This window comes from Arachis hypogaea, chromosome 11 (genome assembly GCF_003086295.3).
Source record: "Arachis hypogaea cultivar Tifrunner chromosome 11, arahy.Tifrunner.gnm2.J5K5, whole genome shotgun sequence".
Lineage (NCBI taxonomy): Eukaryota > Viridiplantae > Streptophyta > Magnoliopsida > Fabales > Fabaceae > Arachis > Arachis hypogaea.
Genome location: NC_092046.1, coordinates 140,206,662 through 140,222,553, shown reverse-complemented (window position 1 = coordinate 140,222,553; position 15,892 = coordinate 140,206,662). Strand labels below are relative to the sequence as shown.

The 15,892-nt window shown below is 40.4% G+C and overlaps 3 protein-coding genes across 3 annotated transcripts; all 3 read left to right on the top strand.

Moving 5' to 3' along the window:
• Positions 1–4,691: 4,691 nt before the first annotated feature.
• LOC112722014 (UDP-glucose flavonoid 3-O-glucosyltransferase 7-like) lies at positions 4,692–6,134 on the top strand. The gene has a single exon (XM_025772999.1). It carries the CDS (start codon positions 4,692–4,694, stop codon positions 6,132–6,134), a length of 1,443 nt encoding a protein of 480 aa, XP_025628784.1.
• Positions 6,135–11,007: 4,873 nt separating this feature from the next.
• On the top strand, positions 11,008–12,087 carry LOC112722013 (uncharacterized). The gene has a single exon (XM_025772998.1). The coding sequence runs from the start codon at positions 11,008–11,010 to the stop codon at positions 12,085–12,087; it is 1,080 nt and encodes a 359-aa protein (XP_025628783.1).
• A 1,964-nt stretch (positions 12,088–14,051) lies between these two features.
• On the top strand, positions 14,052–15,397 carry LOC112722011 (uncharacterized). Its single transcript, XM_025772997.1, has 2 exons — positions 14,052–14,214; positions 14,310–15,397. The coding sequence occupies exons 1-2, from the start codon at positions 14,052–14,054 to the stop codon at positions 15,395–15,397; spliced, it is 1,251 nt and encodes a 416-aa protein (XP_025628782.1).
• The last annotated feature ends 495 nt before the right edge of the window (positions 15,398–15,892 follow it).

Below are 15,892 nucleotides of genomic sequence, written 5' to 3'. Positions count from 1 at the left end.
TCACTATGAAATTAAAACTAAAATGAAGTGAAACACAATAAACATATGAGGAGTGAAAATAAAATAAATAATTAAAAATAAGGTAATAAAATAATTAAAAAAAGTAAAAAAAGACTAAAAATAATGTATGTAGTTGATAAAAATACACTGTAAAAAAATTAGTATAATAAATAAATATAAAATATGAAAGACAAAAACTAAGATATATTTTTATTAAAAAGTTCAAGAAAAACATTGTGAAGAAGAACCTATTAATCAAGTTTTATGAAAATATTATAAAAAATTTAAAATGTTAGTAAATAAAATAGTAACTCCTTTGAGAACTATTAATCAAAATACATAAAAGTACATTAAGATTCCTAGATATAGAAAATAATAAAAAAATAATTCAAATTAAATTTATTTATTATTTATTATTTATTAAATAATTTAATATTTATTTAATTTTGGTCAAATCAGATAATATAATTGATTAGTTATAATTAATGTTGTTCACTCTAATAGTATAATTGAAACATATTAAAACTCTAAAGGTAAAAATTAAAACTAAACGTTAAGGATAAAATTAAAATAAAATTGCATTTACTATCTTGTAAATTTTTTTAATAAAAATCTCATTTATACATCTTTAAAATGCATCATTTTAATACAATAATATTTTTATTAAAAATAAAAATTATGATTATCTAAAAAAATTAATTTGTATTTATTGCACTCAACTTGAATAAGTAAGAAATTATCTCATTTTAATTTAGTCCTTAATTCATATTATTTGAATTTAGCTTAATATATATGATATGATTTGATTTGATTTAGTTGAAAATATTTCAATTGTCTATTTTATTCATAGATTTATTATTTTAATGACTAATAAATTAATCAAATTAATTAATTAGTACCCACAATAAATTTGGTTTAATAAATTAAAAAAAATAAATTAAAAAATATTAACAGAATATTAAAATAAATAAATTAAAAAATACTACCAAATTAAATTGATATAAATTATAATAAATTAAATGATATTTAAATATCTAATCAAATCAATTAATTGATATAGTTAGTTTATCGTAATAACTTGTATTTAATGAGTTAAAAGAAATAAATTAGGAAATACTCTCAGAAGCATGCCACGCCAGCTCCATCATTAAGTGTAGAAATTTGATTTTTATATAATAGAATAGATTAGAACATTATTCAGAAGGATGTCATTGAACATATCAAGCTTGTTTGGAACAATCCAGAAATCATTAGAGGCCACAACAAAACTCTCATAACCCTTATACCAAAGGTCCAGGTACCGGAATTTATCACTCAATTTCGACCTATAGCCTTATGTAATGTTAGTTATAAATGTATATCTAAGATTATTGTCGAGAGGCTCAAGCCCACCCTTAAGGAAAGAATAGCTCCCTACCAGTCTAATTTTGTCCCGAATAGAAAGATATAAGATAACATAATTATTGCCAAGGAGATAATGCACTCTATAAAAAAGTTCAAAGGGAGGAAGGGTTTTATAGCGATAAAATTTGATTTTGAGAAATCATATGATCGCCTTAATTGGAATATTTTGAGAAGATGCCTCACTGAATTTAATCTACCACCAATTCTTGTTCACATAATTATGGAATGTGTTTCAACTGTATCATATAATGTGTTGTGGAATGGAGACAAAACGGAAGAATTTAGCCCGTCCAGAGGGATTAGACAGGGCGATCCGATCTCTCCCTATATGTTTGTCATTGCCATGTACAAATTGTCACAACTCATAGAGGATCATGTTAAAGAGCAAGGCTGGAGGGGGTTTAAGGTTGGCAAGGAGGGACCAATCATATCACACCTTCTCTTTGTGGATGACCTTTTGGTCTTTGCGGAGGCAACTTTACAGCAAATCAACATTGTGAAAAAGTGATGGATAAATTTTGTCAGGTTTCAGACTTAAAAGTGAGCGAAACAAAAACAACCATAATTTTCTCAACGAATATGAAAACTGAAGTGAGAAAAGTAATAAAGGATCGGTGCAAAATTATAGGGAGCAACCAAGCCTTGGCAAGTACTTAGGTGCGATGATCACTAATAATCGGGTAGGCAAAGAGAGGTTTAAGATTATAATAGAAAATGTGAAGAACAAGTTGAAGGGATGGAAAGCAAAATGTCTCTCCCTAGCAGGGAGGGTGACCTTGGCAAAGTCAGTGATAGTCCCAATTGCAAATTATGACATGCAGCACTGCTTTCTGCCCAAGAAAATATGTAGAGAAATTGAAAAATTACAAAGAACTTTTATTTGGGGAGAAACACAAGGTACAAGAAAGATGCATCATGTAGGGTGGAACACCCTGTGTCTTTCCAAACTCCAAGGCGGTTATGAATTAAAACATCTTGAGAAGGTTAACAATGGTTTTCAAATGAAAATAATTTGGAGGATAATCAATGAACTAGATGCTTTATGGGTTAAATTACTAAACCACAAATACGGAAGGAACTAACATGGGCCTAATAAATTTGTGAGCAGAAGTACAGATTCCTTGTTTTGGAAGGATATCTCGAAGCTGTGGAAGGCCAAAAGGGGAGAATTCTCATGGGTGGTAAAAAAATGGACGACAAATATCGTTCTTTAAAGATAAATGGCTCAAAGGAGGAGAAGTGTTGTACAAGCTAGATCGAAGAGAGATGACAGAAGCAGAAGAAAATATGCCTCTGGAAAAAGCTGTTGATAATTGGAGTAATTGGAATAAAGATCTTATAAGTGACCTACGCCTGAACAGATACATGGTATAATACTTACAAATCAACCCCCTTAACTGATGTTCGTGGGAGGATACTATTTTTTGGAGCCATACTGCAAATGGAATCTTCTCTGTGGCCTCGGCATACAAAGTGCTAACTAAGCAACGAAGCGATAAAAAAAGAATATGAAAAAGGGAAAGTATGAGGAGCCAATGAAATATTTATACAATGTGTACAATAGAGGTTTAGGGAGTATTAGAGATATAATCATTAGTGTTACATTTTTCCATCAGCTAAAGCTTTTGGGATGAGTGGTATCATGACATGGTATTAGAACGTTAGATCTAAAAGGTCAAGAGTTCGATCCTTGGTGAACCCCAAAATCAACTTTTGGGAAGATGTTTATTATTGCTAGTACTCGAATGATTATTCTAAATAGTATGAGGATGTTCATTTTGTAACTCAATAGCCCATTATACACATTGTACAAATAGTCCATTGTCTCCCTAGCGGGATCCTATGAAAAATTATATGGGGATGGAGAGGTCCTGAAAGAATTAAATCCTTCGCCTGGTTAGTTGCACATGAGTGCATACTCACTGCAGAACTCATGCTCAGACAAGATGGAAACAATGATTCATGTGTTCAGAGACTGTCCAAAAGTAGCTAGAATTTGGATCCAAGTCCTGTCCCCAATTGCAACCCCCATTTTCTTTAATCTACCATTCAAAGAGTGGTTAGTTCTCAATTTGGAGAATGATTTAAGGGCCAAAAATTCACAACAATGGATTGATATTTTTCTTATAACGTGTTGGAAATTATGGAAATGGAGGAATCAGGAGATTCATTCTCCTCTTTTTCAGATCCCAATAATGCAGTTGAGATAATTTACCGAGCTGCTGCTGATTACAGGAAAGCCCTTGATAAGGAGGAGGAGGGAACACACAATCCATCTAATACCAAAATGAATTCCAATTGGAAACCCCAAACAAAGGGTGGGTTAAACTTAGCACAGATGGTGCAGTGTTAGTTGGGGCGAGAATAGCGACGTGTGGTTGACTTATTCAGACTCACAATGGAGAATGGATAAGTGGATACACCGCCAATTTGGGAAAATGCAGTTCGTTGCAAGCAGAACTCTGGAGAGTTATACATGGGTTGAGCGTCGCTTGGAAATTAGGCATGAGAAAAATGGTAATTAAGCTGAATTTCAAAGACGGTATCGATTCTATAAACATGGACGATGAGAAAAGTCAATGTCTTAATCCATTGCTGAAAGAAATCAGAGAATGAAAGAAAAGACCTTGGAAAATTTAGTTCAAGCACATATACAGAGAAGCAAATAAGGCGGCAGGTTAGCAAAATATGGAATGAATAGAAAAGAAGGGTTCCAATTCTTTGATGCACCACCAGAAAAACTACGGACCATCCTGAGTGATGAGGCTAAGAGAATAGATAGATCTCATGTGAATAGTAGCTAATAGTTTTTCTTTTTGTCTGGGCTTAGGCCCCATGTACAACCAAAAAAAAATTTGTTATTTACTATACTGAAGGCTTAGGGCAGCATCAAAATCATCAGCACGACATAAATATCCAAATCTTCATTTCTGATCATTTAAAACCGATCAAGAGCCATATATGTTTGTCTTGTAATACAAAAGTAGAAATATCTGTGCCCGGCACTCTAATTGAAACTTTGCAAGTTCAAGACAGAATAGGAAATGAAGATCAATAATATCTTAAAAGTTTGTTTTGATGATTATATATGGCCAAGTGAAACTTAATTGGGATGCGACATACACTACAAGCTACTAATTAAAGTTTAGAAGTTTAATTAACTTCCCGTAGGAACAACTTGTACTAAGATATTAAAATAATACTCATTTCAACTATAAATACAAGAAATTAGTCTTGAACATTGAATAATCCATTGCTTGCGTTGTGTGTGTTTCACCTCTGATGATATGGGTGCCTTTGATCTTGATGAAGGTTCGTTGAGGCTTCACTTCATTCCGTACCCATCACCGGGCCACATGATCCCTCTCTGCGACATAGCAAGGCTCTTCTCCTCACGTGGACATCACGTGACCATCCTCACCACCCCTTCCAACGCCCATACCCTCCATAAATTCATCTCCCACCGCCTCCGCCTCCACACCGTCCACTTCCCTTCCCGCCAGCTCGGACTCCCTGATGGCGTCGAAAACCTCGCCGCCGTCAACAATGTTGAGGACTCCGTCAAGGTCCACGAAGCCGCCATGCTGCTCCGCGGACCAATGGAGCGCTTCTTGGAGCGAAACCCACCCGATTGCATTGTGGCAGATTTCTTCTTCCCATGGGTGCATGACGTGGCAACCAAGCTTCGTATCCCGAGGCTTGTCTTCAACGGCTTCTCCCTCTTCGCCGTATGCGCCATGCACTCCATCTACGCTAACCCTATCGAATCCTATTCCAATTCCGATCCCAATGTCGTTCGTGACCTGCCACACCGTATCACTCTCAACGCAACACCACCGACAGTGTTGATTGATTCAACAAAGCCACTGCTCGAGATGGAGCTCAAAAGCCATGGCATCATCGTCAACAACTTCGCCGAACTAGATGGAGAAGAGTATATCCAACACTACGAGAAAACCACGGGGCACAAGGCGTGGCATGTTGGCCCTGTGTCTCTGATCTGCAGAACCGCCGAAGAGAAAACGGAGAGGGGTCAAGAGAGCGTGGTGAGCGCGCATAAGTGCCTGAGTTGGCTCAACTCGAAGCGAGCGAACTCGGTACTCTACATATGCTTCGGGAGTATTAACCAGTTCTCGGATAAGCAGCTATACGAGATAGCGTGCGCGGTGGAAGCGTCGGGTTGCGATTTCGTCTGGGTGGTGCCGGAGAAGAAAGGGAAGGAGAATGAGAGCGAGGAGGAGAAGGCCAAGTGGATGCCGAAGGGTTTTGAGAAGAGGAACATGACCAAAGGGATGATTATAAGAGGGTGGGCCCCGCAGGTTTTGATACTAGGCCACCTCTCAGTGGGAGCGTTTCTTACGCATTGTGGGTGGAACTCCACCGTGGAGGCAGTGAGCGCTGGGGTTCCGATGATTATGTGGCCGGTGCATGATGAACAGTTTTATAATGAGAAGCTTATAAGTGAGGTGCATGGGATTGGGGTGGAGGTTGGTGCAGAGGAGTGGAATTTTATTGGTTTTGTGGTGAAGAAGAAGGTGGTGGGAAGAGAGAGCATAGAGAAAGCTGTGAGGAAGCTGATGGATGGTGGTGATGAAGCGGAGAAAATCAGACAACGTGCAAGAGAGCTTGGGAAGAAGGCTAGAGCAGCTGTTGAGGAAGGTGGATCGTCACATAAGAATCTGACGTCTCTCATTGATGAACTTAAACGGTTAAGAGACTCTTCAAGCTAAGTACAATCCGTTGGCAAGGCTAAAACTCCCATGCAAATTTCTTTGATAAATTTGATGGTTAAAAATTATTATATAATTGGACATATTTGGTTATATATATTATTTAATAATTTTTAATTATTAATTTTATGTCAAAATAATTACATATTGATTTTAGGATTATACTCCATTACAATAACAATGTAATCTTCTATACATAATGCCAAAAATAAAGAAATGTAATCTATACATATTATTTGGACCTATTATAAATGAGAAAAACTCTACGTACAAGCGATTAGGGCTTGTAAGTATTACAAGTCAATTAAACTCTAATCCCCAAAATTTGCTGCAAGTGCTACATTCCTTACACGCGCTACATTCCTTCTTCTTCTTCTCCTTCTTTTTTGATCGTTCTTTTCTCCCCCTTTCTCACTGGTTTGTTCTTCGTCGTTGACGTTAGTTCCTCCACATACTGTTACGGCACGTTTTCATTGCACCTTCTTCTTCTTCTTGCTGCACGTTCTTCTTCCTCTTCCTCTTCTTCTTCCTCTTCCTCTTCCTCTTCTTCTTCTTCTTCTTCTTTTCTTCTTCTTCTTCTTCATTGCACCTTCTTTTCTTTTTCTTCTTCTTCTTCTGCACGTTCTTCTTCTTTCTTTTTCTTCTTCTTGCTGCACCTTCTTCTTCTTCTTCTTCTTCTTCTTCTTTTTTCGTTATTCTCGATTTCTATTATTTTTTGACATCAAGCTCTGAAATCGTTTTTGAAGAAGAAGAAGTAGCAGAAGATGAGGAGGAGAAAGAGAAAGAGTTCTGAATTATACATGATTTTGGGTGTATTTCTTAAATCCTTTGGGTGTATTTTCTGTAATCTTTTGGGTGTATTTCTATAATCGTTTGGGTGAATTCCTGTAACCGTTTGGGTGTATTTCTGTAATCTCTTGGGTGTATTTTATGTAATCGTTTGGGTGTATTTCTGTAATACTTGCCATTTTTTCTGAAATGAAAAATACACCCATAGATATCAGTAAGATACACCCATAGATATGAGTCAGATACACCCATAGATATCAGTTAGATATCACTCAAATATACCCAAATGATTACAGAAATACACGCAAAGGATTACAAAAAATACACTCAAACGGTTACAAGAATTCACCCAAACGATTATAGGAATACACCCAAAGGATTTAAGAAAATACACCCAAAGGATTTAAGAAAATTCAGAACTCTTTCTCTTTCTCCTCCTCATCTTCTGCTGCTTCTTCTTCTTCAAAAACGATTTTACCATGAAAAATCGAAAAAAAGAGAAAACAGAGAGAAAAGACGTAAATGAAGAAAAAGAAGAAGAAGAAGAAGAAAAGGAAAACGAGGAAGAAGAACGTGCAGAAACGAAAGAAAAGGAGAAGAAGAAGAGTAAGAAGAAGAAGAACGTGCAGCAAGAAGAAGAAGAAGAATTTCAGAAACCATGAAAATCGAAAAAAAAAACGAAGAGGAAGAGGAAGAGGAAGAGGAAGAGGAAGAAGAAGAAGACGAAGACGAAGAAGAAGAAGAAGAGAAGAAGAAGAAGAAGACGAAGAGGAACCGTTTGAGTGGGACGCGTGTAGTTACGCTCCATTCAAAATGAGTTAATGCGCGTGTTAATGAAGTTTGAGCTGATAACTTGTAAAACTTGTACGGCTTTTTTACTTGTATGTGTAGCTGGCCCCATTATAAATCTATACTTCTATGTACTTATTATTAAAAGAAATGAGTAAATTTTAACGAGGAATGTTAGGGGGCAATAATTTTGGTGTTTTGTAATCATCAATTGGTTATTACTAATGTTTTTAATGGTGTGAGATTACATTTAATGGTGAGAGATCAATCACTTTTATTTTGATGGTTAAGTACTGACCAAAAAACATAAAAGTTGCTAACCCTCTAAACTTTTTCAATTTTAATAGCGGTGTAATCTCTAAGATTTTTTTGAATTTTTTCGTGTAATATGTTCAATAAGATTAGCCGTCTAAATTTTTTAAAATTAAGTACTCAATTGAATTACAGTACACTTTTCAAACGTTTATAATATAGGGAGTCACTTAGATAAAGATGTTAAAAATATTTTTTTTAAAGATATTTTTTAAAAATTAAAATTTATCACATATAATCAATTAAATTATATTATTTTTATTAAAATTAGGCTGGACAAATCAGTTTAGTAAAAAAAAATTAATAAATTAAATTTTAAATCGATATAAATTAATTTTTTTTATAAAAAATTACTATAATATCTCTATTATAAAACACAACTAAAATATTCCTATTATATATATATATATATATATATATATATATATATATATATATTAATTTTGAAAACTTTAAAATCTAACCCTATAACAATAGAGAAGAAAAGGGCTAGAATTTAAAATTCTCAAAATTAATATATATAATAAGAATATTTTAATCATTTTATATAATAGGGGTATTGTAGTAATTTTTTATAAAAAATAATATTAATTTAGACAGATTCAAAATTTGATTTACTATTTTTCGGTCAAATTAATTTGTCTGACCTAATTTTGATAAAAATAACATAATTTAAATGATTATATGTGTTAAATTTTAATTATTAAAAAATATCTTTAAAGAAAGACGTTTTCTGCGTCTTTATGGAAGCATCTCCTTATATATATATTGTGTTCTTGTATTCTATTTAGTGATAAACTAGAACAATTTATTCTTATTTTTTTATTTAAAAAATTTGAGATGGAAAATATAATAATAAAAAATATAATTATGAAAAATTAATAAGAATAATAAAAGAAAAAATAAAAAATAAGTTGTGTTCCTTGTTAGTGTCTCCGTGTCCTTCCTCTCAGAATGAACACAAAATACACTAATTCAGTGTCTCTGGACACATTGTCTCTGTCCATGTCTCCTCTGCCAAACACGATTTTGTGTCTCTGTGTCCCTGTTTCAGTGTCCTGTTTCTGTAAACAAACGCAGCCTAAAATCACTCACTAGTATAAAATATATGTTAAAATACAAATATATATTGAAAATAAATTAAACCACATATGTATTTATACATAAATACATTGGTAGCTGATTTTAGTGACTAATTTTAGTGTACAAATAATATATATATATATATATATATATATATATATATATATATATATATATATATTGTTGCTACTTTTTTTCTCATCTTTTTTTTTGTCTTTTATTATTTTTGTCGTTGTCATTATCATATTTTTTTCCAAAAACGTCGTCATCGTTATCATTGTTGTCGCCGTCCTTTTATTCTTTTCCAATGTCCTCTTATTCTCTTGTTTGATATTTTTTCTTCTTTTTTTCTTCTCGTAAACCTTATTATCATCATCGTTATTATTGTCGCCTTCTTCATCTTCTTCTATATGTTCAAAAATTAAAAATTAGAACACAACACACAAATTTTGATGCACATTACAAAAGATTTGAATGTACAATGACTACATATATATTCAAAACATTAATACCCAACCAACCAAATACACACTGCATAAATTTTTTTAAAAGACTATATATTCAAAACATTTACACCGACTAATAATATACATACTAATACACATAAATTATGGTGTACAAATTTTTTTTATGCCCAACACATCAACTTTTGATAGATAATACCAAAATTTTTGAAAGATCACGTGTTTATAGCACTGACTCACCCCACCAACAAATTATATTCGCGATAAAAGTTTGTGTTCTATATAAAAATTTATGTGCTATGAATAAAGATTTATGTGTTATATCGATAAATTTTTTGCTATGTGCAAACATATGTTTGTATAAAAATTTATATGCTATGTATATAAATTTATATGTGTTGCGGCCCAGCCCGGCTGACCCTATGACTGACCCGACTGGCACGCGCCTTTGTCGGGTCCGGGTGACTACTCCGTAGGGCACTACATGCCCGGATCTTGACCCGAGCACCTTCCCTCTTGGGAGCCAGCTCACCTGGTAACAGCTGGCAAGGGGAAGCTTCGCGGAAGGTGGGTCTGCTCATGCGGGGTCCACCTCTGACACAGTATATATGGGAGGGCCCTACCCCTCCCCAAGGTACGTCACCATTACTTTTTCCTCCTTACCACCTACGCACTAGACTGACTTGAGCATCGCAGTGTCCTTGCAGGTGACACCCCCCTCAACTCACGAAGAACTCGGGAAGTCGGCCGCTCGCGCTGTTCGTTTCTAGGATCCAGGCTGAGGCAAGGACCCATCTTCACACCCAATCAGTAATCCCAAATCGTCCGGTAACCAACTTACCGAACATTGGCGCCGTCTGTGGGGACTTGCCGATATGGACTTTGTTTTGGTTCCTGGTGGGGCTGACGGCGGAGCCGGGCCCCGCGGGGAAGAAATGGATCCCAGAGGCAGCAGGGTAGCCGCCAGAGCTCCCACTCGCGAGGGCACCAGATCCCCCCGTGGCAACCCGAGGGACGACCCTTTGGAGGAACAGGCAGTGACAGCGCCAGGATAATACAAGAGTTGCGCCATAAGGTGCAGATAGCGAGAAGTAGCCAATCAGGAAGGTCGTCAGCCTACTCCTAGCATTGAGCCTTTCCGATCCTCTCAAAGATGAGAAAGGAGTCTCCGAAGAAGTCATTCCAGGCGCACTCCAAGCCCCCGGACAAAACCAGACGGCCAGGAAAGTAGAGAGGCGCCAAGGAGACGACGAGATCCTCTGGTCTACACCCGATCGCCGACAAGAGATACCGAAGAGGAAGAATGGGAAAGCGACAGAGAACGAAGAAGAAGGAGCCGACCACAACAAGAACACCATCGAGAAAGGGCAAGGAGAAGCCGGCCTAACAGAGAGCCCAGCATGGAAAGACCGAGAAGAACCCGGCAACTAGTGGTCATGGGGGCAACCCCTTTCTACCACTCGATCCTTGGAGTACGACTGCCGAAGCACTTTGATAAGTCGATAGATATGAGGTACGACGGTACTCAAGATCCCCAGGAACATCTAACGGCCTTCGAGGCCAGGATGAACCTGGAAGGGGTAGGCGACGAAGTAAGGTGTCGGGCTTTCCCGGTAACCTTAGCTGGGCCGGCGATTCGTTGGTTCAATGTCCTCTCCCAAGGCTCCATAACCACGTTTGTCGACATCAGTCGCGCCTTCTTAGCCCAGTTCACCACGCGTATCGCCAAAGCGAAACACCCGATTAATCTGCTAGGAGTGACACAACGAACCGGCGAGCCGACCAGGAAGTACCTGAACAGATTCAATGATAAGTGCCTGAAGATTGATGGCCTAACCGATTTGGTGGCCAGTTTGTGCTTAACCAATGGGCTACTAAATGAGGATTTCAGAAAATACCTTACCACCAAACCCGTCTGGACAATGCAGGAAATTCAGAACGTAGCCAGGGAATATATCAATGATGAAGAAGTAAGTCAGGTCGTGGCAGCCAATAAACGGCAGCCAACATACTCTAATGCCCGCCCATCCGGCGGCGGGGAAAGGTCTAAGGAACACTCCAGAGACGGAGGATCGGCCAAGACTTTCAAGCCCTTTCCCCGTGTTGGGAAGTTCACCAACTACACCCCCCTAGCGGCTCCAATCGTCGAGGTCTTTCAGCAGATCGCCGACAAGGGCATCTTGTCGAAGCCCCGACAACTCAAGGATAGGATGGGAGGAAACAAGAGCCTCTATTGTGATTATCATAAGGGTTATGGCCACAAGACCCAAGACTGTTTTGACCTGAAAGACGCCCTGGAGCAAGCCATTCGGGAAGGAAAGTTGGTTGTGTTCTCCAACCTAATAAGGGAACCAAGGAGGAGGGACCGATCAACTCATGACAAAAGCTGCGCCGTAAGGCAAAGACGGGAACCTGAGGAGGACAGTGAGCGTGGCCTTACTGTGGTAAATGTGGTGATTGGAAGGGTCGTCCCCCCAGATCGAAATCGACTAGCAAGAAGGACACCAAGGTCTTAGCTATGTCCTCTGGCCCCATGCCGAACCCCCAGAGGGTAACCTCGATATCTTTTGGCCCTGAAGATCAATGGTTTGATAAGGTTGTGGAGAACCCGCCGATGGTGATCACAGCCAGGGTGGGCACCGGCCTAGTAAGGCGGATCCTGGTGGACACAGGGGCTGACTCCAATATCATGTTCCGTAATGTATTTGATGCCATAGGCCTACAGTATACCGACTTGAGGGGCCACCAACACGGCGTAGTAGGCCTAGGAGATAACTTCATCAAACCAGACGGCGTAGTGTCCCTCCCGGTCTCCATTGGCGGAGGCAGGGGGAAGAGGTCGCTAATGGCGGAGTTCGTTATGTTGAGGGACTCCATGGCCTACAACCTCATCTTGGGGAGAAAGACCATCAATGAATTTGGGGCGATGATTTCCACCAAGCTATTGTTAATGAAGTTTGTTGCTGATGATGGATCCGTGGGGACCATCAGGGGAGACCTAGAGACGGCGGTCGTATGCGACAACGCCAGCCTCTCCCTAAGAAAGAAGTCTAAAGAAGCATCCGGTGACTTTCTCGCCGACCTGGACGCCAGAGTAGATGACAAACCCAGACCAGAACCAGAAGGGGGACCTCGAAAAGTTCAAGGTCGGCGACTTAGATGAGAAGTTTACTTTTGTAAATAGAAATCTACCCCATTACTTGAAAGAACCCCTGATGGAGATGATTAGAGTCAACGGTGACTTGTTTGCCTGGACTCCAGCCGACATGCCGGGTATAGACGCCCAGTTCATGTCGCACCAGTTAGCCGTGAGGCCGGAGGCAAAGCCAGTGGCCCAAAGGAGGAGAAAAATGTCCCAAGAAAGCGCAGAAGAGGTGGCCAAACAGACGGCCAGCCTACTAGAAGCGGGCTTCATTCGGGAACTCGACTACTCGACTTGGCTATCGAACGTGGTCCTGGTCAAAAAGCCCAATGAGAAATGGAGGATGTGCGTGGACTACTCTGACCTTAACAAAGCATGTCCCAAGGATTCCTTCCCCCAACCCAACAATGATGCTCTTGTTGACGCGGCGGCGGGGTATCGGTATCTGAGCTTCATGGATGCCTATTCTGGGTACAATCAGATACCGATGCACCGGCCAGATGAAGAGAAAATGGCATTTATAACGCCAGGAGGGGCGTAATGCTACAAGGTGATGTCATTCGGACTGAAGAATGCAGGGGCCACATACCAAAGGCTAATGAACAAGGTCCTCAGAGACCTAATCGGCAAGACGATAGAGGTATACGTGGACGATATCCTGGTCAATATCGCCAGATCCGGGGACCTCATAGGTGACCTGGAAAGCGTCTTTGCCTCCTTTCGTCGACACGGAATGAGGCTCAACCCGCTGAAGTGTGCCTTCGCCGTCGAAGCCAGAAAGTTCTTAGGGTTCATGATATCCCAAAGGGGGGTGGAGGCCAACCCGGAAAAGTGTGAAGCAATCCTACAGATGAAGAGCTTAGGAAGCATGAAAGATGTCCAAAGGTTGGTGGGCAGACTCGTCGCGCTATCCCGCTTCCTCGGTGCGTTGGCGGCCAAATCCCTACCTTTCTTTAACCCGATGAAGAAGGGAATCGCATTCGAGTGGCCCCGGCATGTGAGGAAGCTTTCAAACACTTCAAAGAGGTGATCTCGGCACTGCCCGTCCTCGCGAGACCTAAGAATGGAGAGGCGCTGTACTTGTATTTGGCAGTAACCGATGAAGCCTTGGCGGCGATTTTGGTGCGAGAAGAAGGGAGGGCGCAACAACCAGTATATTTTGTGAGTAAAGCACTACAAGGAGCAGAGTTAAGGTATAGCAAGCTGGAGAAGGTGGCATATGCGCTCCTGACCTCGTCGCGCCGATTACGGTAGTACTTCCAAGGACACCAAGTCATCGTTAGGACGGATCAGGTGATCTGGCAAGTACTCCAGAAACCCGATCTGGCGGGTAGAATGATGACTTGGGCTGTTGAACTTTTCCAATATGACCTACAGTATGAACCCAGGCACACGATCAAAGCTCAGGCCATGGCTGACTTCCTAGTAGAGGTGACAGGGGACCCTGCCGGACACCGAGCACACAGTGGAAGCTCCACGTTCACGGAGCATCCAATCAAACGTTCAGAGGAGCAAGAATCATATTAGAAAACTCAACTGGGGTTGCATACGAGCAGTTGGTCAAATTTGATTTCCCGGTGTCAAATAATCAAGCAGAATACGAGGCCCTGCTGGGCGGCCTAACTTTAGCAAGAGAGGTCGGAGCTACCAGACTGGAAGTATGTAGCGACTCGCAGGTCGTAACTTCTCAGATCAATGGGACCTACCAGGCTAGAGACTCACTGTTACAGAAGTATCTGGAGAAAGTCAAAGAGTTGAGTAAGCAATTTGAGGAGGTCACGATCCAGCACGTTCCGAGGGAAAGGAACACACGGGCAGACCTCCTGTCCAAGCTAGCGAGCACAAAACCAGGAACTGGCAACCGGTCTCTCATTCAGGGTTTGATAAAAGAACCAGTAGTGGCTTTACATCTGACCCAGTCAGATCCCTCTTGGATGGACCCGATCATCGACTTCCTAGAAAAGGCCAGGCTCCCCAGTGACGAGAAGGTGGCCAAAGCGATAAGGCGTGAAGCGGCTAAGTATGCGGTCATACAAGGCCAGTTGTTTAAAAGAGGGCTGAGCCAACCGCTGCTGAAGTGCCTACGCCCCGACCAAACGGACTATGTCCTCAGAGAAGTCCACGAAGGATGCTGTGGCCACCATATTGGAGGAAAGGCCCTAACCAGAAAGCTCGTCAGAGTCAGATATTACTGGCCCTCTATGATGGCAGATTCCAAAGAATTTGTGAGAAGGTGCAAAAGATGCCAGGAGAATTCCAACCTCCACAAAGCACCAGCGACTGAACTTAGCCTACTGACGGCTTCCCGACCTTTCTTACAATGGGGAATTGATCTCTTAGGACCCTTCCTGGTCGGGCCAGGGCAGGTCAAATACCTGATAGTGGCCATTGATTATTATAAAAAGTGGATAGAGGCCGAGCCGTTGGCTAGCATATCCTCGGCAAATTGCAGGAAGTTCATGTGGAGGCAGGTAATAGAAAGATTTGGTATCCCGAAAGCCGTTATCTCGGATAACGGGACACAGTTCGCCGATAAAAAATTTGGGGAATTTCTTGCCGGTTTGGGCATAAAGCAAAAGTTCTCGTCAATTGAGCACCCCCAAACCAACGGGCAAGTTGAAGCTGCGAACAAGGTCATCTTGCAGGACCTCAAGAAGCGACTCGACCAAAAAAAGGGAGCGTGAGCAGACGAACTGGCCTCAGTTCTTTGGTCCTACTGCACAACTCAACAGTCGGCCACCAGGGAAATGCCTTTCCAGCTCACTTACAGAGTAAATGCAATAATACCCGTAGAAATCGGTGAGTTGAGCTCATGACTACTCTTAGGAGGAGTCGAAGAGGCTGTGGAAAAAGACTTAGTGGATGAAGTCAGTGAGATGGCCCATTTATCAAAAACGGCGTTAAAGCAAAGAATGACCTTGTGCTACAACGCCAAGGTGCTCAAAAGAGAGTTCGAACGGGACGACCTGGTCCTAAGGGGCAATGATATTGGACTTACGACACCAGGGCAAGGAAAGTTGGCAGCGAATTGGGAAGGCCCGTACAGAGTGAAAGAAGTGCTCGGCAGCGGCGCATACAAATTGAAACGACTTGATGGCAAGGAAGTACCCTGAACATGGAACGCGGTTAACCTAAGGAGATTCTATCCCTAGCAGCCGAGGCGTGCTAGACGAGTAAAC